This window comes from Stegostoma tigrinum, chromosome 36, assembly GCF_030684315.1.
Source record: "Stegostoma tigrinum isolate sSteTig4 chromosome 36, sSteTig4.hap1, whole genome shotgun sequence".
NCBI lineage: Eukaryota > Metazoa > Chordata > Chondrichthyes > Orectolobiformes > Stegostomatidae > Stegostoma > Stegostoma tigrinum.
Genome location: NC_081389.1, coordinates 19,491,251 through 19,514,918, shown reverse-complemented (window position 1 = coordinate 19,514,918; position 23,668 = coordinate 19,491,251). Strand labels below are relative to the sequence as shown.

Genomic DNA, 23,668 nt, shown 5'->3' with positions numbered 1-23,668 from the left:
ACTGTATCAATATTTAAGAATTTATCCATTTGGTGACTGAAGGAAAGGGAAATAGAGATGTGAAATTCAGTAGGCACTGACTAGGACTATTTGCACATGCATAGGATAAACACCAACATGGGCTGTTTGGGCTGGATCACTTATTTACATATGATGTATAATTTCTATATAAAAGGTGTTTTTTTATGTGCATATGGACATGTTTGTTATTTACTTTAAAGCAGTATAGAGTGCTCCTGCTCAGGATGTTAAAGGAAAGATCAGAGCTGTTGTGCAATGGTAGAGTCCTTACTTCTGGGCTTGAAGGTTGGTGTTCAAGTTCCTATCCTGAAGGTGTGTCATAACACATCCAAACAGATTAAAAAAAGCTACATATGAAAGATGGTCACTTGGATAAATTACCTTCGGCCTATGGATGCCAATGAAACAGTACAGGAGACAATAGGTGAAGAAATGCAATACAGTGTACGTAACGCATGTTACATTCAGAAAAATCTCTGTGCTTTCACTGAGGTATTTCGGCAATCTCCTCCAGCCGTCTGTCTCAATAAAGTCCACTGAATGGATTTATTATTTCTTCACTGTTGTTGCAGAGCATTCATAGATGTTGCACTGGAACTCTCCTGGCTTCATCTCTTTCCCGCTCCTAATAGGCTCCTTAAAATGACCTATTCTAATTCCTTGATTTATTCCAATCTTCGTGCTGACATAAGTAAGAAAATTGTAGCTTTCAAAGCTGGCCATCGATTGTGTCCTGATTTTATGAAGAGTCTATTTTTCTACATCAAGGTTATTATTTTATGGATAAAATTTAATAGCAAGAAATATTTTATGGCTCTTTTGTGCTTATTATGGAGGTGGAGTTGGTGGGAACAGTCCCCAGCTTGGCAACTCTGTGATCAGCTGATGTGCTGTTGAAAACAGCTAGAGATCAGGATATTTCAACTCCTCCACAATATTACTTGTGTATAAGTTGAGCCCAACATCTTTGGCTGAAGATTTTGTCAGAAAATTGACTTTTGCACAAGTGCATATAGTATCCACTGCCTCGTCCTAATATATATTTTGTACCAAATGCATTCGGTGTACTATTGCCCTGATTCAGTCATGGGACCATTATAATTTAGTCTATAACTGTGTCACGGAGCTAGCAAATTCAAATTACAAAATTTAATTTCTCCTTGTCGGCCTCCAAATATTGGTTAAATTTTAATATTTCTTTAGCCCTTTTAAAATGGAACTGTGTTAAGATTGAAATTTTAAAACTTTGCTTTGCATTGAACTCGAGAGTTGCTGCAGTAAGTATAATGGCAAAGCAATCTAAGCCTTTCTGATGGAGGTGGTATCTCATCTTGGATAGTTGTTCATTTTCAGTTCGCACTGTGCCCAAGCAACGTCATACAAAATCTGTTGATAGGAGCTTAAAACCATTTCATAAACTGTATGATGGAGTTGAGTTTTTTTATATAACACAATTTAAGATTTGGAACACATTGATTGAAAGTATGATGGAAACAAATCTAACAAGAGCTTTCAAAAATGGATTTGAATATAGATCATTGAGAACTGTTGAAGAGATGTGAAGAAAGAACAGTAGACTAGAACCAGTTGAGGATCTCCAGCACAGGTTGAATACCCTCTGTGCAGTGTAATTTTGTAACCCCAACATAACACACCTTGATTTTCAACCACTCAAAACTTACGATCTATGAGGAATTGTAATTCCCTGGAACACTAGCACTTTTACCCTAATGATTTACCTGTTGTTTTCACAGGTCACAAGGTATATTTGAGAACAAGAGGCAGGACCCCACAGGTCTGATTGCAGCACTGCAATCTACTGAGCTGGTGGGTGTTCTCAACATGCTTTACTGCATCCTCCTGCACGGTATAATCCCAGACCATAATACTTCAGCACCCGCAGAAACCTACCCACAGCACATCATTCACGTCGCAATCCAGAGTCTTCGCTTTCTGAACAGTTTTGCATTTTTGGACCTTCCCACTTTTCAGGTGAGATGTGTTTTGTTAATTATGAATTGCAGGTCAAGAAAAATATTATTTAAGTACAGGAAACTGATCATTGCTTGGATATGTCCTCTCTATTAAGTCTGTGTGTATATCTGGAGTGGAAGAAGCTAATTGTTCTAGGAAAGTTTCAGAAATTAGATGAATCTGCGTATATAAACCATTAGGTGTGGTGCTGAATTGTGCGTGTCAAATATGTTTAATTTCATACTGTACTACAGTAGTTGTTCTGCTAGTGACTTAGATCCTCTGATCAGCTTCTGTAACTATAAGGGAGCAAGGGGAAAGTGCACAAATTGATGCATCTTGTGAAACTCTTGCAGTAAAGTGCATTTGGTAGGCTCTTCAACCCTTCAACTCTGTTCACACAGACCTGGCTGATCTGTTCCTGAATCCATTGACCCACCCTTGTTCCTAATCTTGAAGACCTCTACTCATTCAAATAAATGCTTGAATTATTTAGTTTCTTTTCACTGAAGAAATCCTAACGTTTCTTGATGTCACCTATAACCACTTTGATAACGTGGTGATTTGAAAATGCTGCTCATGTTCAGTCTTTGGATAACAAAGTAGATATTACAGCTAGAGTGTGGAACTCTGAGATGGCCCAGGATCATCAAGAGCAGGTGTCCTGCGTATGCAAATATTCAAGACCTCTGCCTTCGTGCTTTCATTAAGTATTAAACTTAGTGCTCTGTGTCAAAGCACAGGGCAGATGGGAGCAATTAAAATGTGAGCCAATACATTGAGTGAGTAATGAAGCTGAACTCTCCAACACTAAACATTGTATAATAAACAATTTGCATCAGAATTGTTATTTCATTACTTAGGGAGATCCCAAAATATAATTTTGTACCATTTCTTTTATAAAAATATCTTGCATAATTAATCCAAAAAGTGGTGCTAAAAGAATAAGATACCTAATGAATAAAATGTTTTTTTTCCCTTATTGTGTATAGCCACATTTATGTCTTAACCAAGTTTCTGAATCCAGTAGGATGGTTGTTAGGGAACTCAGCAGAGATTGGCTATGCTGCAGAAATCAACTTGAAAGAACGTTATTCTACTCCTCCTCCTCAAATCTGTCGAGCAACTTCCAGTTTTATATAGTACATCTTGCAGATTTTTGATTGAAGCTTCCTCATTACACCCAAACGCTCTTTCATATTGAAGCACAGTACTTCATTCATAGCATACCTGTCCTCTAGAATTCTGCAACAGAACCACTCTGTTTCGTTATCTTCATTCTGCCTTCTGAAACCTTGTAAAATCTTGTCAACTTTGCCTTCCAAAATGTTCTCCCTGTATTGCTTTCTCCTTTGTAGTGCTTTCTGTGCTTGTTTAGACACACTATGTTGTGCAAAAACTGTAATAAGGGCCTGGATGTGAGTTTACTCGCTGAGCTGGAAGGTTAGTTTTGGGTAACCCAAGGAAACCTAACCCGATAAATAGAAAGCAGGACATAACACCAGCGCTTCGTCGGAGGCTCCCTGATGATGTTACCTAGAATGGTGACGAAACATCTGAAAACTAACCTTCCAGCTCAGCGAACAAACTCACATCCAGAACCTCAACCTGAGCTATAAATCTTCTCAAAACTGTAATAGGGCCACTTGAGATCTTGCTGCCTACTATCAAATAAATGTAAAATTGCCACTACTCATTAAGATGGCTGACAGGAAGAATTATTTGTACCATGTTTTCAACAATAATATTTCAGTCTTAGTGAACCCTGACATCTTTGTACTTTACTTTTCAATGAAAAGTAGCATACTACTTTTTAAATGCACAGGTGAACAACATCCACATCCCAAGAAATCCAGTGGTCTACACATAGCCTGCACACCACACATTTTTTCTTATAGAAAAATGTTACTTATTTCTGACTGTTCCAGTTACTTGCAGTTATGCCAAAATATTTTTTATTAGATTTATGTGTATGGTATGATATGCAAGGTACAGAGCATATGTTAACATAATACTTTCTTCTCAGGATAATGTGTAGATAAATGGTAATGGTGCTGGTATGTTTTACATACTTATTGACTCTGTCAGCCCATACAGTTCTGTCTCTTACACCTCAGTAGTCAGTCGTGCATCCACCTCTTCCCATGTTACCTTGATTTAACTATCACCCTCTTGAGAGGCTCCTTAACTTTTTGACAGTTCATTGAAACAGCTTCCCCAATTGTCCTCCTATTCTTGTTACCCACTTCCCCACCACTGAATTTTTGTGATGCACTTTTGAAGGCTTGAAGTTTGAGCTTCTATAAAAGTGTACATTGTTGCTGCAGTATATTACATTAAAAAGAGAGTATTCCTTTTGAATTAGGTTTTGAAATACGTACAAACTATTGAAGTATTGGTGTGGCACTGATTCATTTGTATCCAAAAAGCTCTGGCTTTATTCCTAATCTTGGCTGACATAGATGACACAAATCAGAGGAGAACTATTAGCTTTAACACCTCTCAGATGCAAAACGTTGTCCATCAAGTTATTTTACCTAATTCTTTTTCGCTGGTTATTCTGTTGCTTTTGAGAGGTATCACACATGCAAGAATTTGGTGTAGACATAATTAAATGCAATTACATTACTTAAATAGTTGCATACACATAAAGAATCACTACTCAGGAAGCTTTTGGATAGCAATCACTGCCCATAGAACCATACCCCAGCAAGAATTGGTGCTTTCAAAAGGTGGGAGGAGAATAAGAAAAATTGAGAGAGAAAAGAAAGAGCTTAACAGAGAAAAATAAAAATGAACCAAGCAGATAAATAACAATCGTGCTTCTCTAATTGCCAAATTAAGACACTAAAGACATCAATGGATATGTGGATAGTGTAGGAAAACGGTTTTGAGGTAGAAGATCAGCTACAATCTAGGTGTGTGACAGAATATGCTCAAGGAGTTGAATTCTCCTTTTATTTCCTACGTTGTTATGTGTGTGGTTGAACCACTTATGAATCATTTACAAACATATACGCAATACCTTTTTCAGTTGCAATAGAGCTTGATTTAATCTTTCTTTATTCCCTCTCTCTGCCTTTCTATACATTACCCTTCTACACCCCCTTCTCACTCGCTCATACTTTTTTTATTCTGATAGGCTGTGTGTGGCGCTGAGGGCCTGTCTCTGGCATTCCGCCACATTGTCAGCTCACTACTGTGGTACTGTTACCATCATACCTGTGAGGACCTGCTGCATGAGGTCATCATCTGCGTGGGTTATTTCACTGTAAACCATCCTGACAACCAGGTAAGCGATAATCACAGAGCAGTGAGGGCTCAAAAGAAAAGAGCAACAACCTTCCCTATCAAGTGGTAAAATACCAGTTTTCCAAAAGATTGCTTTGGCAGTTTTAACTGGTTTGCTTCAATGAGCTCATTGTTTTGCTGTAATTTCTTCTTTCCTTGCTTTTTAAATGTTCGTAATTTCCTTAAGTAAGTCTGTTTTACCAAACATTTTTGTTAACTTCTTTAAAGACAATTATTCTATTCTATAAAGAGATTAGAAACCAAAAAATCCCAACTCCTGTCAGGAACTTGTGCATAAACCCAGGGTTTCATCTTTACTTCTTTGGGATTACCTGTATTTATGCATGTTTTATGATTCTTGAATATCCCAAAGTATGGTACATGAAGAATTTCCTGTCAAAATATAGTGTCATTTAAATGCATGTTTCTCTTGCTTTCTTTGGTTTGTTCTGAACAGCCATTTCATTGAATGGTGGAACAAACTTGAAGAGCTGAATGGCCTACTGCTGTTCCGACATCTTGTGGTCTTAAAAAGTTACTGAATATCATCATAGTATGAATAATGGGACTTGATTAACACTAAGACTTCTAGCTATGCATCACCCTAGACGTTTATATTATGACTGATATTAATTCAGTTGACACATTAACGCCTCCCAGTTCTTGTGAGTACATTGTCAGAACAGCTGCAAAAACACATATTCGAATAAAACTGACAAGAAAATATGCATGTCAAAATTTTAGCACAAGTCTTTTGAGCTGCTTCACTTATATGCATGTATGTTGATGAAACCTCTTTGTAATTGAACTTTTATTTATAATTTACTTGTTAATAAAGACAGATTTATCAAAAATGGAAAATATACTTTATAAAATGTACAATAAACATTTCTTTAAATATAAAAGATTACAATGGCATATTATTGGGAAACTTATTAAAAAGGATCTAAAGAATGACTTTTCTATTTGCTGAACCTGATCTCTGTTCAACTGTAGTTCAGAGGTAGTGAGCTCACACCAAGATCCTTGACTTAAAAAAAATGTAGAACAGAAAATAACAATTCTGAAAAAGAAAGCATGATTCTGTTTCCTTGCGTATGAAGGTGGAAGGTATACCTATCATGTTTTCTTTTCTCCTGGTGTATTTTAGCAGGACTTTTCTTTTTTAAAATGATGTTCAGAGATTGGGTGAATTTGCTAACCTGGTTTACGTTAACTTGCAAGAGCAGGACAAGGAGAATATGTTCAAGCTAGTAAAGAGCTTAGATTTTTGGAACAATATGTGAAAATTCTTCTTCATGCAGTGAGTGATAACACAGAGCATAGACTTCCAAGAATAGGAGTTGCAATGACAATCCTGAAATCCTTTCAAGAATATTAGCTGCAAGAATGAGTGAGCAACGTGATCTTAATAAAATAAAGGACTCAGCAGGTCTGGCAGCATCTGTGGAGAGAAATCAGGGTTAAAGATTTGGGAACAGTGAGCCTTCTTCAGAACAAAGTTCTAAAAAAGAGTCATAGAATCCTCCGCTCCAGTGTGGAAGGAGGTCATTCAGCCTATTGAGTCTGCACTGACTGTCTGAAGTGCTTCCAACCTAACCCATAACTTTACTTTTTACATTGGCTTAATCGTGTTTGTACTGTGGGAGGAAACCCATGCAGACACTGGGAGAGCATGCAAACTCCACACAGATTGGACTGTACACTGAGTCCCCTCACTTGGATCCAAAACGTTAACTCTACTTTGTCTTTACACATGCTGCCAGACCTGCTAAGTTTCTCTAGCGATTCTGATTTTGTTTGACTTTGGGATCTTCCCTGCTTGGATGTATTAAGATTGAGCAAATGACTGAATTTATCTCTGATTGTGTTGTATTGGATTGGATGTCATTATAAGAAAATGAAAGGTCATGGTTTAGTCATAAAGTCACTGGACAATTAATAGACTGGGGACATTAATTTCAAATCCCACGATTGCAAGTGATACAATTTGAACTCTATATAATATATGGGATTTTTAAAAATCCAGCCTAATATTGACCATGTAACCATTATTGGTTATTATATAAACCTATTTAACTCATTATTGTCTCGCCTAGTTTGGCCCACACATGACTCCAGACTCACTGCAAAGTGGTTGACACTTAAATGCCGTCTGGTTATTAGGGATGGGCAATAAATGCAGACCCAGCTAGTGATAGCCATATCCAATGAACAAAATTCAAGAAGACTGTGTTAAACAATGACATGAATCCTTTTTTTATTTCCAACCTACTCGAGATAAACGTGTCTTTGCCTGTACTGTGTAAATCACCAACAGTCGCTTTGTGTCTTTCTGGACACTGATGAATATAAACTTTTATCAACATTCCAACCAGCAGATTGACTCTGGATACAAATCTTAGTTTGCATGGGTTAGCAATCTTTTGACATCCAAATCTTTAGTCCATGTCCCCCCCAGTGGTTCAAGTCATCCCTCGAACTCAGTAACACCCATTCTATCACCTTTTCTTTATTTTATTATTATGGCACACTCCTGTAAAGAGTTTAACAGGTTTTATGCATTTTTACCTTTCCATTTAAGGTATTGTGCACCTCCCTTTTCAGTGCCTAAAACATTGAATAGAAGCTGTATACTGGAGACGTTGGTGCATGGAAAACCACAACAAAGGAAATTTACCTACAGAGTTTGAAAATGGTATTCATATAATCTAACTCAAATTATAGAAACCCAACAGTGTGGATGCAGGCCATTCGGCCCATTGTGTGCACACTGACCCTCTGAAGAGCACTCCACCCAGACCCACCCACTACTCTATCCCTATAACCCTACATCTCACATGGTTAATCCACCTAGCTAGCCTGCACACACCCAGACAATATGGGAAATTTAGTATGGCCAATCTGCCTAACCTGCACATCTTTGGACTGTGGAAGGAAACCAGGGCACCTGTAGGAAACCCATACAATTAGAGATGTACAACATGGAAACGCCCAAGGGTGAAATCAAACCTGGAGCTGTACGGCAGCAGTGCTAACCACTGAGCCGCGATGCCACCCAAATGGCATGTATATGTTGCTCTTAAGGCTCAGGGAGTGCAGTATTGCGGTGGAGGCAGATGTTAGGTAAGCCATTTCATGTTGTGCGGGGTCATTGGTCCTGACATGGTTAGCTGCTGTCCCAAAAGATTGGAGGCAGATTTTTTGCTTTGGTTTCAATGCAGTTTCAAAAAAAATTATACATTTTGGACTGCCTGTTTGTAATACCATTGAGCAACCCACAATGCCCCAGACCCTGCTCAAGCATTAGCTCAGCAGTGGTGATGTTCACAGTCGATTGTATGATCTACAGTACAGTTGCCACTGAAATAGTCTGTGTGCACACAGCAAGACCAAGACAGCACTCAGACTTGGCATGATAGGTGACAAGTGACATTCACGCAATCAACGTTTCATAAATAACATCGAGAAGAATGACCAGGTATTCTTCTTTCTGGTTAATATTTGTTGAGGGTTAGATGTTGGTCAAGCCACTAGGAGAATTCTACATTCTCCATCTTAAGAGTACAGGGGATCTTTGTCTACCTGAGGACAGAAAGGACCTTCATCTAATATTTTGCACAATGATTTTTGAAGAGCAGTTGCCCAGGTTTCTGGCACCTTCTCACTTAAATAGTCCTACAGCATGGAAACAGGCCCTTCTGACCCAACTCATGTAATGAGAATTGTTGCCCACGAATCAAAATTGGAGACTAGACTATGACAACCATGTTTTGTTATAGATCCTATGATTATAAGCAGCCATTATTGTAAGGACAGTTTTAAATGAGCTGTTGATCAATTGCTGTCAGCTTTGTACATCAACAGAGCATTTTTTAATTTATTCATTGGATGTGAGCATCTCTGGCTCGGCAGTATTTATGCCCATCCCCATTCGGGCCAGTGAAGAATCAATCTCATTACTGTTGGTCTGAAGTGATATGTAGGCCAGACCAGGTAAGGACTGCAGTTTCCTGCTTTAAAGGGCATTAGTAAGCCAGATGTGTTTTTCCTGACAGTTGAGAATGGTTTCATAGTCATCATTAGACTCCTTGTTTAAAGATGTTTATTGAATTCAAATTCCCATCTGTCTTTTGTGGGATTTGAACCCAGGTCCTCAAAATAATACCCGAGTCTCTGGGCTAACGGTCCAGCAACAATACTACTAGGCCATCACCTTGTTTCTTGAGGGACTAGTGACAAAAACAAATTGGTGGTAATGCCCTTTTTCTTAAAAATTACCTAACCCCAAACAAATATCTTGCATGTTAATACAGTGGAGTCTCAGTAAGTGTAGAAACTGGGATGAGGTAAAACTTGGGTTGACTCATCTTCAGGTTCTGGTGTCGCAATGGCTTTCAATGAAATTTAAGAAATTCCAAATGTGCGCCGGTCAAATCCAGTACTTGACAAAAGAAGTAATAATACAATTGAAGTCAAATCTCGACAAGCACAAGTATTCCACTACATGAGGTTAAAGTTCTTAAAAAAAAAATTATATACTTTCCTACTGAAAGTGAGCAAATCCTTCTTACCACTCGGATGTTAGAAATTGGCAATGAATTCACAGCCTCATTTAACATCTAATTTCTATTTAGATTATACGCTGTTTCCAGCAGATTGTTAATTATATATCAATTGGATGTTAATTGTATTCTATTGTAGGCTGTTATTTGGGGACTCACCTATGTTTTTGTTGGTATAAACTGAGGTCTTGTGACCTAGAGGTAGTGTCCCAACCTCTGGGCCAGAACATAGCAAGAATTGCAGATGCTGGAGTCAAACACAATACAGTGTAGAGCTGGAGGAACACAGCAAACCAGGCAACATCAGAGGAGCAGGAAAGTTGAAGTTTCAGTTTGGGACCCTTCTTCAGAAATAGGGAGGGAGAAGGGAAATGGGAAATAAATAGAGGAGGGGTGGGACTGGGGCTGGGGAAGGGACCCTCCGGTGACCTCCCACACAGAGCCTTCGACCTCATCATTCCCCCACACCACCCTCCACTGTCCATTTCTGTCTCCTTCCCTAAATCCACAAATCTGACGGCTCTGGCCAACCCACTGACTCTGCCTGTTCCTGACTCACTGAGCTCATCTCTGCTTACCTCGACTCTGTCTTTTGCCCCCTGGTTCAGGAACTCCCCACCTATGTCCAGTACACCAGGCACGCCCTCTGCCTTCTGCTTCGAATTCCCTGACCCACAATACCTCATCTTCACTATGGACATCCAATCCCTATACACTTGCACTCCCCACACAGATGGCCTAAAAGGCCTCCACTTCTTCCTCTCCTGCAGGCCCAACCAGTCTCTCTTCACGGACACCCTCATCCGCTTAACCAAATTCGTCATTACCCTGAACAACTTCTCCTTTAACTCCTCCCAGTTCCTATTTTAAAGTCTCCCCACCCCCAGCCTCATCCCATGTCCAACGCGCTCTTTCATCCCCCTCTCCTTGACCTGAAACAAACCTGCCTGTCTTCTCTCCCACCTATCTGCCCCTCCCACCTCACTGAGCAATTCTTACCACTCCCTACCTGCACTGACCTATCACCAACCCACCCACGTTCCCCATCCCCACCCCTCCCCTCTATTTATTTCCCAGCTCCATCCCCCTTCCCTATTTGTGAAGAAGGGCCCTGACCCAAAACCTTCCTGCTCCTGTGATGCTGCCTGCCTTGTTGCGTTCCTCCAGCTCCACACTGTATTGTCTCTGGGACAGAAGGTTCAGGTTCACATCTCGCCCCACATCTCGCCCCAGCGATGTATTACAACATGTCCAAACAGGTTGATTGAACACAATTTCTGTAGGAACAGATTGAAGAAAGTCTGTAATATTGGAAGCGCATGGTATGAATTGTGTAAATACAATTTTCTAAGCAAATAAAAATTTGACTTCAGTGTTCTATCTGTTAATACCTGACAATGCAAGTTTTGACACCTACAATACTCCAGTTAATCCATTTTAATGGTGCAGAACTTAAACTTTATTGCTATCCTGATTTGCTGCTATTTCTGCAAAATCAAAGGCCATATTCTTCTTTTTGTCTCATACCCAAAGCCCTAACCCATGCCTGTGTCACAACTTATAATCCTGATGCCTTCCAATTAATACATTAATATTGACACCACTAATTTTCTGGGAGGGGGTGGGTGGTGGTTGTCCATTTGTATGATCATAGAGAAACATTTGGGGTATGGTCACCAGGAAGCGTTAGCATTTGCCAAATGATAAAGAAACTGCAAGTTTTTGACTTTAACTAATTGCTAGGCATCAATTTAGACAGCTGCAGTGTTGAATGTACACATGATGACAGAATTGGAGGTGTGGGTGCAGCAGAGAATCTGTCTTTAATAATTGCATTATGACCTGCAGACACAAGTAGTCAACTTTCAACACATCTCCTTTGAACATTTTGAAATTCTTGCTCTTAATTGCTTGAAACTTAATTTTTTTGGCATGTTTCTTTGGAAGAAAATAATTGCAGTTTGCAGCTGTAGGTATATATTTGCATCCATTTGAAACTCTCTATTTCTTCATTGTGCATCTCTTTCAATGACAGCATGTAAAAACGGCTCAAATTGATGTTTTTGAATTGAGCAGAAGTGTAATGTAGTAGTGTAATCTCTGACATATAATAATCCCCCATACTGAAATGTATTTTCTTGGCATCACATTCTACTTAGAAAATAACTGAAAGAACGGCGCATGTTGATAAGAAGAAATTGCTGGGAAGGTTCAGCAGAACATTGAGGAAGGTCGCCAGACCTGAAACGTTAACTCAATTCACAGATGCTACCAGACCTGCTGAGCTTTTCCAGCAATTTCTGTTTTTGGTTCACATTCTACTTGCCAAGTGTTGATTTCAGTTCTGCTGTATTGCTTTTGTTATTCCACTGGTGCATTTAACTGTAACTGGTTGTAGAAATGAATTGAAAGTCAAAAGGGAGCAGATTGTTGATCTTAAAGACGTGCAGAAACCAAAATATCTTTCGTCCCTCATGGTCTGCCCTGAAGTAGCAAAACTCAGCTGTAGGATTGTTGGTGGGATACGATATTGGCCTCTGGCTTTGGGCTCAGGAATGTAATGTTCAGCCGGGATTTGCTGACGACGTGCTTCAAAGTGTGAATTGCATCAGGAGACTGGGTAATGTCATATTTAGATTTGTTACCCTCCACAGCTAGCTAACGTAGTTACTGTGGGTAGAATCTTATTAACTTAATTCCTTGAAACAATCCCATGAACATTTTCAGGTTCACAAATCGTTCCTTTGATGATGTGCTTTGGGGTTGCTCTTTAGTAGAGCAAACCAATTAATAGTCAGTCAGCCTTTAGGATTCCCAGCCAATTAGGGAGGAAGGATGAGACAAAATATCCATCTGTTGAAGGAACTATTTCTAATTAGAAGGAAAAGTGCCTGACTTCAGAAGAGCTCACTAATAGTCATAAAGAGCGAATGCTGAAAACTGATTTAAATTCTATCTGACCTGATAAGGTCATCAGGATTTGAGCTGGGAAAAGCAGAACTGGATTTTGAAGGATCCAAACCTATCACCTAGAGCTCCTGGTAACCTTTATAACAATGTCTACCATTTGTCAGGTAAGATCCTAACTGATGATGATGATTGTGGCACAACTCTGTATTATGATGACCAAGAACCCAGCTAGCTCATACAAAACTGTGCCATCACTGGTCATATGAATATTTAATTTACTCATACCATTGTAACATTCATCATCATTTGGAATTTTTGGCAGCAGACGCCTAGGAGTGAAGAGGAGATCCAACAAGGCTAACCCCTAACTTCTAAGGTTTTTTTCTCTAACTCTTGTCTTGTTCAGAGTGCCTTCTGCAGAATCTGGGTAACTGAAGTGAGGTGAGCACACTCAAGGACAGGAGAGAGAGGACCATCTGTCCCAACCAAGCAAGTGTGCGCAGATGTAGCTGAGGAAGTAAGAGGGAGTGTGTTTCCCCCAAATTGGAGCATACCCCACTCAACCTCAAACCCACTTCCACCATCTGAATAAATTACCCCTGTCTACTCAATCATTGGTGAAGTACCAGCTGTTGCTTGTTGAAATGAACAAAAATTACTCAATAGTCTGGTGTTCTTTACTCTGGGAAAGGGAGGACTGATAAGTGATCTAAGAGGTATTTACAATTATGAATGGCCTTGATAAGGTAGATAGATGCGGATAAGGTATTTATACATATGAAGGAGTTCAGTACTAGGGGCTATTAATGTGAGAGTCACTAATGAAATCGTATTGAAAGCCAGCAGAAAATTATTTTCTCTGAAGTGGTGACATTCTGTAATTTGCCACTCTGTAGAATAGTTGGGGTGAATATTATAAATGACTTACAAGAGAAGCTAAACAAGTCAGTGCGGGAGAAAGAAAGAGAAGATTGTTTTCTGCTTCTTGCATTTTGAGATCTTGCAGCTTGACATGTCTATGTTTGTTAAGCAGTTAAATCTGAGCACCTCATTCAGTGGATTGCCTGAATACTACAACAGACTTAGCCATACTAGTTCAGTGCATTGAACTGAACTGATCTGGGTGACTACAGTGGCCTATTGGGCATTTCTTTGACTTTCCATTTGTGGAGGAGCAATGATGTCTGTGTATGGAGATTGTGGATCTCTTTGACTGTACTGTATTGCAGGAGGTGGACCTCTGAAAGTTTGACTGCCAGAGCGCTTACTGGATCATCGTTGTGATGTTGGTGTCAACCCAGGCATTGCTTCATTTTCCCTTTTTGTCAAAACCTGCAACTCAAAGCATTCACAGAACTCAAAGGTTTAGACGACTTGACTTGCATATCCGAAGGTCTGGGTGAATTGATAATTCTGGGTTGACTTCTTTGCAGTCAAACTCAAACAGTGTTTTTACCTTCTGATGCATTTCAAGAGGTAAAGTATTAGTTGGGACCGGGAGCCATTGTTACAGGTGTTGATTATTTGATTTGATTTGATTTGATTTGTTGAGAACAGAGCCCAAGTGTTTTCTGTGGTTGCTGTCTGACCACACGTAAAACTTTTCAGCTGGAGATAACAAGGTCACAGTATGAAGACTAAATATCCTTAATCCCCAGCTAGTGCTTGGATTTAATTTTTGGATAATGTTTCCTCTGATCTTGATCTTCTCAGGGACAGCAAGAACTGCAGATGGTGGTATCAGAGACAGTGTGGAGCTAGAGGAACACAACAGGCCAGGCAACATCAGGGGAGCAGGAAAGTTGCTGTTTCGGGTCAGGATCCTTCTTCAGAGATGGGAGGGGTAAGGGAGCTGTGAAATAAATAGAGAGAGGAGGGATGGGGCTGGTGATAGGTGAGTGCGCGTATGGAGTGGTAGGGATTGGTCAATGAGCTGGGTAGGGCAGATAGGTGGGAGAGAAGATGGACAGGTTAGGTCAGGTTCAAAGAGGCAGGCATGAGATGGAGGGTTGGACATGGGATGAGGCCCGGGGTGGGGATATTTTAAAACTGGTGAATTCTATGTTTAGTCCATCGGGTTGTGAGTTCCCGAGGTGGAATATGAGGTGGTGCTCCTCCAGTTTACAGGTGGTGTCATTGTGGCACTGGAGGAGGCCCAGGATGGACATGTCACCCAGGCAATGGGAAGGGCTGTTAAAATGATTGACAACTGGAAGGTGTTGTCATTTTTTTGCATATAGAATGCAGATGCTCTATAATACATTCTCAAAGCGTATGCTTAGTCTCACCGATGTACAGAAGGCCCCATCGGGAGCAGTGGATACAGTAGACCAAGTTGGCAGATGTACAAGTGAACCTCTGAGATAATGGAAACTGCAGATGCTGGAGAATTCCAAGATAATAAAATGTGAGGCTGGACGAACACAGCAGGCCAAGCAGCATCCCAGGAGCACAAAAGCTGACATTTCGGGCCTGGACCCTTCTTCAGAGAGGGGGATGGGGAGAGGGAACTGGAATAAATAGGGAGAGAGGGGGAGGCGGACCGAAGATGGAGAGTAAAGAAGATAGGTGGAGAGAGTATAGGTGGGGAGGTAGGGTGGGGATAGGTCAGTCCAGGGAAGACGGACAGGTCAAGGAGGTGGGATGAGGTTAGTAGGTAGATGGGGGTGCGGCTTGGGGTGGGAGGAAGGGATGGGTGAGAGGAAGAACCGGTTAGGGAGGCAGAGACAGGTTGGACTGGTTTTGGGATGCGGTGGGTGGGGGGGAAGAGCTGGGCTGGTTGTGTGGTGCAGTGGGGGGAGGGGACGAACTGGGCTGGTTTAGGGATGCAGTAGGGGAAGGGGAGATATTGAAACTGGTGAAGTCCACATTGATACCATTAGCCTGCAGGGTTCCCAGGCGGAATATGAGTTGCTGTTCCTGCAACCTTTGGGTGGCATCATTGTGGCAGTGCAGGAGGCCCATGATGGACATATCATCTAGAGATTGGGAGGGGGAGTGGAAATGGTTTGCGACTGGGAGGTGCAGTTGTTTGTTGCGAACTGAGCGGAGGTGTTCTGCAAAGCGGTCTCCAAGCCTCCGCTTGGTTTCCCCAATGTAGAGGAAGCCACACTGGGTACAGTGAATGCAGTATACCACATTGGCAGATGTGCAGGTGAACCTCTGCTTAATGTGGAATGTCATCTTGGGGCCTGGGATAGGGGTGAGGGAGGAGGTGTGGGGACAAGTGTAGCATTTCCTGCGGTTGCAGGGGAAGGTGCCGGGTGTGGTGGGGTTGGAGGGCAGTGTGGAGCGAACAAGGGAGTCACGGAGAGAGTGGTCTCTCCGGAAAGCAGACAGGGGTGGGGATGGAAAAATGTCTTGGGTGGTGGGGTCAGATTGTAAATGGCGAAAGTGTCGGAGGATGATGCGTTGTATCCAGAGGTTGGTGGGGTGGTGTGTGAGAACGAGGGGGATCCTCTTAGGGCGGTTGTGGCGGGGGCGGGGTGTGAGGGATGTGTTGCGGGAAATACGGGAGATGCGGTCAAGGGCGTTCTCGATCACTGTGGGGGGAAAGTTGCGGTCCTTAAAGAACTTGGACATCTGGGATGTGCGGGAGTGGAATGTCTTATCGTGGGAGCAGATGCGGCGGAGGCGGAGGAATTGGGAATAGGGGATGGAATTTTTGCAGGAGGGTGGGTGGGAGGAGGTGTATTCTAGGTGGCTGTGGGAGTCGGTGGGCTTGAAATGGACATCAGTTACAAGCTGGTTGCCTGAGATGGAGACTGAGAGGTCCAGGAAGGTGAGGGATGTGCTGGAGATGGCCCAGGTGAACTGAAGGTTGGGGTGGAAGGTGTTGGTGAAGTGGATGAACTGTTCGAGCTCCTCTGGGGAGCAAGAGGTGGCGCCGATACAGTCATCAATGTACCGGAGGAAGAGGTGGGGTTTGGGGCCTGTGTAGGTGCGGAAGAGGGACTGTTCCACGTAACCTACAAGTGAACCTCTGTCTGATTTGAAAGGTTTGCTTTGGGCCTTGAATGGAGATGAGGGGGAGGTGTAAGGGCAGGTAAAGCACTTCCTGCAGTTGCAGGGAAAGGTGCCGGGAGTGGTGAGGCTCGTAGGGAGTGTGTAGTGGATGAGGGAGTTGTAGAGTGAGCAGTCCCTACGAAAAGCAAATAGGGGTGGGGAGGAAAATATCTCTTCAGTCGTGGGATCGGACTGTAGGTGGCAGATGTAGTAGAGAATGATACACTGAATACAGAGGTTTCGAGGCTGATACGTGAGGACAAGAGGAATTCTGTCTTCATTTTTGTTAGGGGGAGAGGGCTTGAGGGCAGAAGTGCAGATAATGCACGAGATGCGGTCGAGGATATTTTTGATCAACCGAGTGGGGAAAGTTGCGGTCCTTGAAATCGGAGGACATCTGGGATGTTTGGGAGTGGAACGCCTCATCTTGAGAGCAGATGTGGTGGAGGCGGATGAATTGGGATAAGGGGATTGCCTTGAGGGTGGGTGAGAGTAGGTGTAGCCCAGGTGGCTATGGGAGTCAGTGGGCTTGAAGTGGATGTCACTGTTGAGGTGCTTACCAGAGATGAAGACAGAGGGGTCCAGGAAAGAGATGGAGGTATCGGAGATGGTCTAGGTGAATTTGAGGTTGGTGTTAAATGTGTTAGTAAAGTTGATGAACTGTTTAAGCTCCTAATGGTAGCAGGAAGCAGCGCCGATTCAGTCATCGATGTAGCAGCGGAGGAGCTGCTGGGGGATAATGCCAGTGTGGCAGCAGAAGAGTGACTGTTCCACATATCCTGCGAACAGGCCTGCATGGCTTGGGTCTGTGCAGGTGTCCATGGCCACCCCTTAGTTTGTAGAAGTGGGAGAAGTTAACAGAGACATTGTTCAGGGTAAGAACAAGTTCTGTTAAGTAGATAAGGTATTAATGGAGGAGTTGGGCCTGTGGGAGAGGAAGAAGCAGAGGGCTTTTAGCATTGGGGATACAAGTGTACAGGGATTGCATGTCCATAGTGAAGATGAGGTGTTGGGGACCAGGGAATTGGAAGTCTTGGAGGAAGTGGAGGCCATGTATGGCCTCCTGTGGGGAGTTCCTGGAACAGGGGGGTAAAAGGCACAGTCAAGGCTTGATGGCCTAAACATGGAATTCACCAGTTTTAAAATCTCCCCACCCCTTGCCTCATCCCATGTCCTACCCTCCCTCTCATGCCTGCTTCCTTGACTTAATACAACCTGTACATCTTCTCTCCCACCTATCTGGCTCACTCATCCCGCTGACCAATCCCGGCCACTCCATACTTGTGCTCACCTATCACCATGCCACCTAGCTTCCACAGCCCACCCTCCCTCTATGTTTATTTCCTAGCTCCCATTCCCCCTTCCCATTTCTGAAGAAGGTCCTGATCCAAAACGTCAACTTTCCTGCTCTTCTGATGCTGCCTGGCCTGCTGCGTTCCTCCAGCTCCACGTTTTATTGTTTCTTATTATTTTGGGGACGTATTTTCAGATGTTCATGTTCATGAGGGTGAACCTGGAGTGAACCGTCAGCCAGTCAGTTGAGTTGAATAAGGGATAATTGAGTGAACACTTGACTGTGTAGGGAACAAGTAATTCATGTGATTGAAGTTGTGCGGTGCAAAAGTTGAAATAAAGCTCTGATTAGAAAAGTACATGCCTGGAATATGTCTAACCAGCCATTAACTGCTGGTATTTGACAAGTTGCTGAGTGGAAAGCAGAGACTGTGGTCATAGGTAGGCTTGGGCAGAGACACCAGTCGTTGAAATGCTGCTGCAACATGCCCACAGCCAGAAGCAAGATGCTGTTGAATGTATGCTGGTCATGTTAATAGAATCTCTATAGTGCAGACAGAGGCCATTCAGCACATCGAGTATGCACCGACCCTGCAAACAGGTTTCCACCCAGGATTAAAAGTAGAGCAGGAGGAGTCCCATTTGGAACATTAACACTGGCTTAGGACAGTAAGGCCAAGTGTTTTTTTCCTGTACTACAAATTCTGTATAATTTTCTATGTAAATATATGCCACATGAGTTCAGCGGAAAAAGAAAATTATAAGTTGAGGGAAACACAAACACATAAGTACTACTAGTTCCCTTCTGCCTTTTATAATTTAGGTTTTATGTTGCTTCACTCACTGGTTGTTTTACTAGTCCAGTGGGTAGTTTAGGTCTACCATTGATAGATTCTACATCTATTACAACTCCTTTGATAATAGGTTTCCCTTGATCTTTCAGATAACAACTTAAGGGAAAATTTAACTTTTTGTTTCCTTTTCATCTTGTTTGCTTTAGAATTTGTTAACTATCAGCTTTGGCAGGAGGCCTTGAAGCAGTTATCCACTAAAAAACAAGTTGCAACATATATAATTCTTCAGTGCAGAACTCCCAGATCGCAATCAGATTTTTCTGGCAACTATATAAAAACTAATTCCAGGATTCTCCCTGTTTCTTTGCTACTGTTCCCATCAGAACACACTGACGCAAGAATAATCAATCATAAACCCAAGCAGCAAAATGAATATTTCTCTTCAGTGTAAAAACATCAATGTTGAATCGCTACAGTGTGGAAACAGACCATTTGGCCCATCAAATCCCACCAACTCTCCGAAGAGCTTCCCACCCAGACTCACCCCGCCCCCATCCTATCCCTGTAACCTGCATTTCCCATGGCTCATCCATCTGACCTACACAACATTAGACTCTAGATAATTTAGCATGAACCTGCAACCCAACGTCTCCTTGTTTGGACCCTCTAAGTGTATAAATCCTTCCTGATTTGCCTTACCAAAGTGCAACAGTTCACATTTATCTAAGCACACACACAAAGCCATATTGAATGTCCCTAATCAGTCCTTACCTTTCCAAATTCGTGTAAATCCTGTCCCTAAACAACTTAACTGCTATTGAGGTCAGGCTCACTCGCCTATAGTTCCCTGGCTTTTCCTTACCTCCTTTCTTAATTAGTAACACCATAATAGCCACCCTCCAGTCTTGGAGCACATCACCCATGGCTATCACTGGTACAAATATCTCAGCAAGGAGTCCAGCAATCTTGTCCCTAGTTTCCCACAAAGTTCTGCAATACACCTGATCAGGTCCCCCGGATTTATCTACCTTTATGCATTTTAAAACCTCCAGTATTACTACTATTGAAATATGGACACTTTCCGAGACGTCACACTTTATTTCCCCAAGTTCCCTAGCTTCCATGTTCTTCTGCACAATATATGGCACAAAATATTCATTTAGTGTCTCGCCCATCTCCTGTGATTCCACGCATAGACAGCCATGTGGATCTTTAAGGGCTCCTATTCTGTCCCTAATTTCTCTTTTTCCCTCAATGTATTTGTAGAATCTCTTTGGATTTTCCTTCACCCTGTTTGCTAAAGCTATCTCATGTCCCCTTTATGCCTTCATGATTTACCTCTAAAGTATACTGCTACTGGCCTTGCACTCCTCTGGGGGATTCGCTTGATCCCAGCTGTCAAAACTGACATATACCCCCGTTTTCTTGTCCAGAGCATCAATTATTCTAGTTATCCATCATTCCCTGTGCCTACGAACCTTGCCCTTCACGTGAATAGGAAGATGCAATCTCTGAACTCTATCTCATTTTTTGAAGGCCTCCCATTTTCCAACCTTCCATTTACCTGTGAACAATCTCCACTGATCAACTTTTGAAAGCTCTTGTCTAATATCATCAAAATTGGCCTTACCCCAATTCAGCAACTTAACTTTTAGATCAGGTTTGTTGTTTTCATAACTATTTTAAAGCTAATAGAATTATGATCATTGCCCCAAAGACACCTCAGTCATTTGCCCTACCTTATTTCCCAAGAGAAAATCAAATTTTGCTCCTTCTCAAGTAAGTAAATCCTCATATTGAAGAGGAAAATTTTCTTGTACACACTGAACAAATTCCTGTCCTCCAAGCCCTTAACACTGTGGCAGTTCCATCTATGTTTGAAAAGTTAAAATTCCCTACCATTACCCTATTCTTCTTACAGATATCTGAAATCTCCTTCCATATTTGCTTCTCAGTTTCCCAGTGACTATTCGGGGCCAATAGTACAATCTCAATAAGGTGATCATCCCTTTCTTATTCCTGAATTCTACCCATATAACTTCATTGGATCTTCTCCGAAGAATATCCTCGCGAAGTACAACCATAATGTTATCCTTAATCTCAAGGTGTGGCATTCCACTGTTTTAAAGGTTGTCATCTTGAAAATGGCCCTTTATCTCAACTCTGCCTTCTGTTCATTTGCCCATCCTCTGATTGTGATAAAACACTAACCCCAACACCATGGGCTGTTATCTTATTTAGTAGCTGAATAATGGTATATTATCAAATGTCTTTTGGAAGTCTAAATATATTGCAACTGATGATACCCCTTTATCTATCCTGTTTGTTAACTCTTCAAAGAATTGTAATATATTTTGTTGTGCATGTTTTGCCCTTCATTAAACCAGAGCTGACTCTACTTCATTGTGTTATGCACTTCTAAATGCTCTACTGTAAAATTCTTTATTGTGGACTCTCACATTTCCCAATGACACATGTTAAACTTGCTGGCTATTGTTATAAAAACAAAATGCTCCAAATGCTGGAATTCTAAAATTAAAACAGTAAGTGCTGGAAAATTTCAGCAGGTCTGGCAATTTCATTATCTTTTGAACTGGAACTTCTCTGTTTCTCTTTCCACAGATGCTCCCAAACCTGCTGAGTTTCTCCAGCACTTTTTTTTTCCAATTTACTCACAGGATGTGGGCATCTCTGACTAGGCCAGCATTTATTTCCCCATCCCATAATTTCCCAGAGGACAGTTAAGAGTCAACTACATTGCTGTTGGTCTGCAGTCATATGTAGGCCTGTTCAAGTAAGGACAGGAGATTTCCTTCCATAATGGACATTCGTGAATCAGATGGGTTTTTCCTGGCAATCGACAATGGTTTTATCATCATTGTTTGACTCATAATTCCAAATTCTTTATTGAATTCAAATGCCACCACCTGCCATGGTGGGATTTGACACGAGAACATTACCTGGGTCTCTGAATTAGCAATAGTCTAGCAATAATACCATTAGGCCATCACCTCTCCCAATTTTATGACCTAGTGTTACCTAACTTTTGTTCCCATTTTGAAGTAAAATTAATTTGAATTATTTCTGATTTTCCAATCTTCTGGAACTTCCCAGAATTTAAAAATTGGTGGAAGCAGTGCGTCTAATATCTCTGTAGCTACTTCCTATAATATCTAAGATTGCAACCCATCAGGTCCATGGGTCTGTCTTGTCTTTAGCCGTATTTGTTTCCCTATTATTTTATATCCAGTGATAGTAACTGTGTTTATCTTCTCCCTCCTTTTGCCCCTTGATTTTGAATTTTTGGCATATTTTTAGTGTGCTTTACCGTGAAAGCTGCTGCAAAGTATTTATTCAACTCCTCTGCCATTATTATTTTCCCTGACCTCATTTTTGAAATGACCTTTTGTTTCACTTTAGCCCCTATATATATTTTCTTTTAATGTTCTTCCTGACCAGTTTTACATTGCTTGCCAGTTCAGCCTCAAAGCTTATTTTCTCCCTTTTAATATTTTGTATTTTTTTTTGTTTCCACTGGATATGCAACTTTAACTCTGCTGCCTCGCCATAGATGCTGCCAGACCTATTGAGTTTTTCCAGGAATTTCTGTTTTTGATTTCAAGCAATTCTTTGGGTTTTTTTCTTACTATTTTCAGGACCTGTTTAGATCCTGTGGATTTTTTTGTTGGTCACTTTTAATGTCCTTGGTAATAGCAGGTGTCACTAAAATGGCACTTTGTTGTTCATTTTCAGTTGGGGAGGAGTTCCCAATCCATGATGGTCAGGCCCGAAGGCGCAGGTACATCAGTTTTTGAGTTAAAAAGCAGATGATGTGCCAGAAGCTAGAATGAAGGGATTGGAAAATACTGCAGTGGGTCAAGTTGGAGGGCCAGAGGAAGTTACAGAGAGAAGTGGCAAGGCCATGATTAATTTAAAAGTAGAAATTTTAAATTTAAGGCACAGAAGGAGAGGCAATATGGAGTACATTTTTGGTGAAAGGGTAGGGTGATGGAAACCTGAAACTTGTTAGATGTAAAGTTGCCTTAGTCTTGCCATACCATGGGGCTCTTTGCTTGTTAGAGAAAGACAGTGATGACTGGTGTTGGTTTAACCTGAGAGTCACCACTCCTCACGTGAGGGGACAGGCTGAGAGGGAGATTCCTTCAGTGTTACCTCAGCTGAATTCATAAACCAACTGTCCAGCTGGATGAACAGCAGTTTAGATAAGCTGAGGTTTGAATAGTTGAATCTTAGGTTGTCAAAGACATGGAGGAGAGCTTTAGAAATAAATAGGCCATGGCAAATGCTGCAGTAAGCAATGTTACATGATGGAACTAGACTGGGTTGTGACTGAGTTATGCAAAAGATTTGGAGTTGCCAGTGTAGAACAGGATTAAGTAAGATATTAAGATTCCAAGCAATATGGTTCAACCTGTGACTGGTCAGGACAGGAATGTGTCATTGTCGCAGCTGTGTGTGTGTTGTGCCAGAGCTAAAGGAGATTACATTGATCTTCAGTATTTAGCTGGACTAAATTAGAATTTAGAATTGGATTTTATTGTCACATGTACTCAAGTGCAGGGATACAAGAGTACAGTGAAAAGTGTACAGTATTGCCATTCATGGCACCATTTTGGGCATAAGGTGCCAAGGTACAAAATCTTAGGTATAAAGTAGCAAAGTAATTATGCCTTGACCAAGACACAATGTTAAACAAGCAGCCTGACAACATAGAGTTAGTGTCATCAGCATACAAGTGGATGTTGACAACATGTTTGTGGATTCTGTCAGCAAAAGTGTAGAGATGAGAAAGAG

At 41.5% G+C, this 23,668-nt stretch overlaps 1 protein-coding gene across 3 annotated transcripts in view; it reads left to right on the top strand.

The window, feature by feature from the left end:
* scaper (S-phase cyclin A-associated protein in the ER) overlaps nucleotides 1–23,668 on the top strand; it is a 283,244-nt gene that overhangs the window by 232,481 nt on the left and 27,095 nt on the right. For all 3 annotated transcript variants that reach the window (XM_048520699.2, XM_048520701.2, XM_048520702.2), the window contains 2 exons: nucleotides 1,776–2,013; nucleotides 5,138–5,287. In XM_048520699.2, the coding sequence (XP_048376656.2) occupies nucleotides 1,776–2,013; nucleotides 5,138–5,287 (388 nt within the window). The remainder of the gene's footprint in view (nucleotides 1–1,775; nucleotides 2,014–5,137; nucleotides 5,288–23,668) is intronic.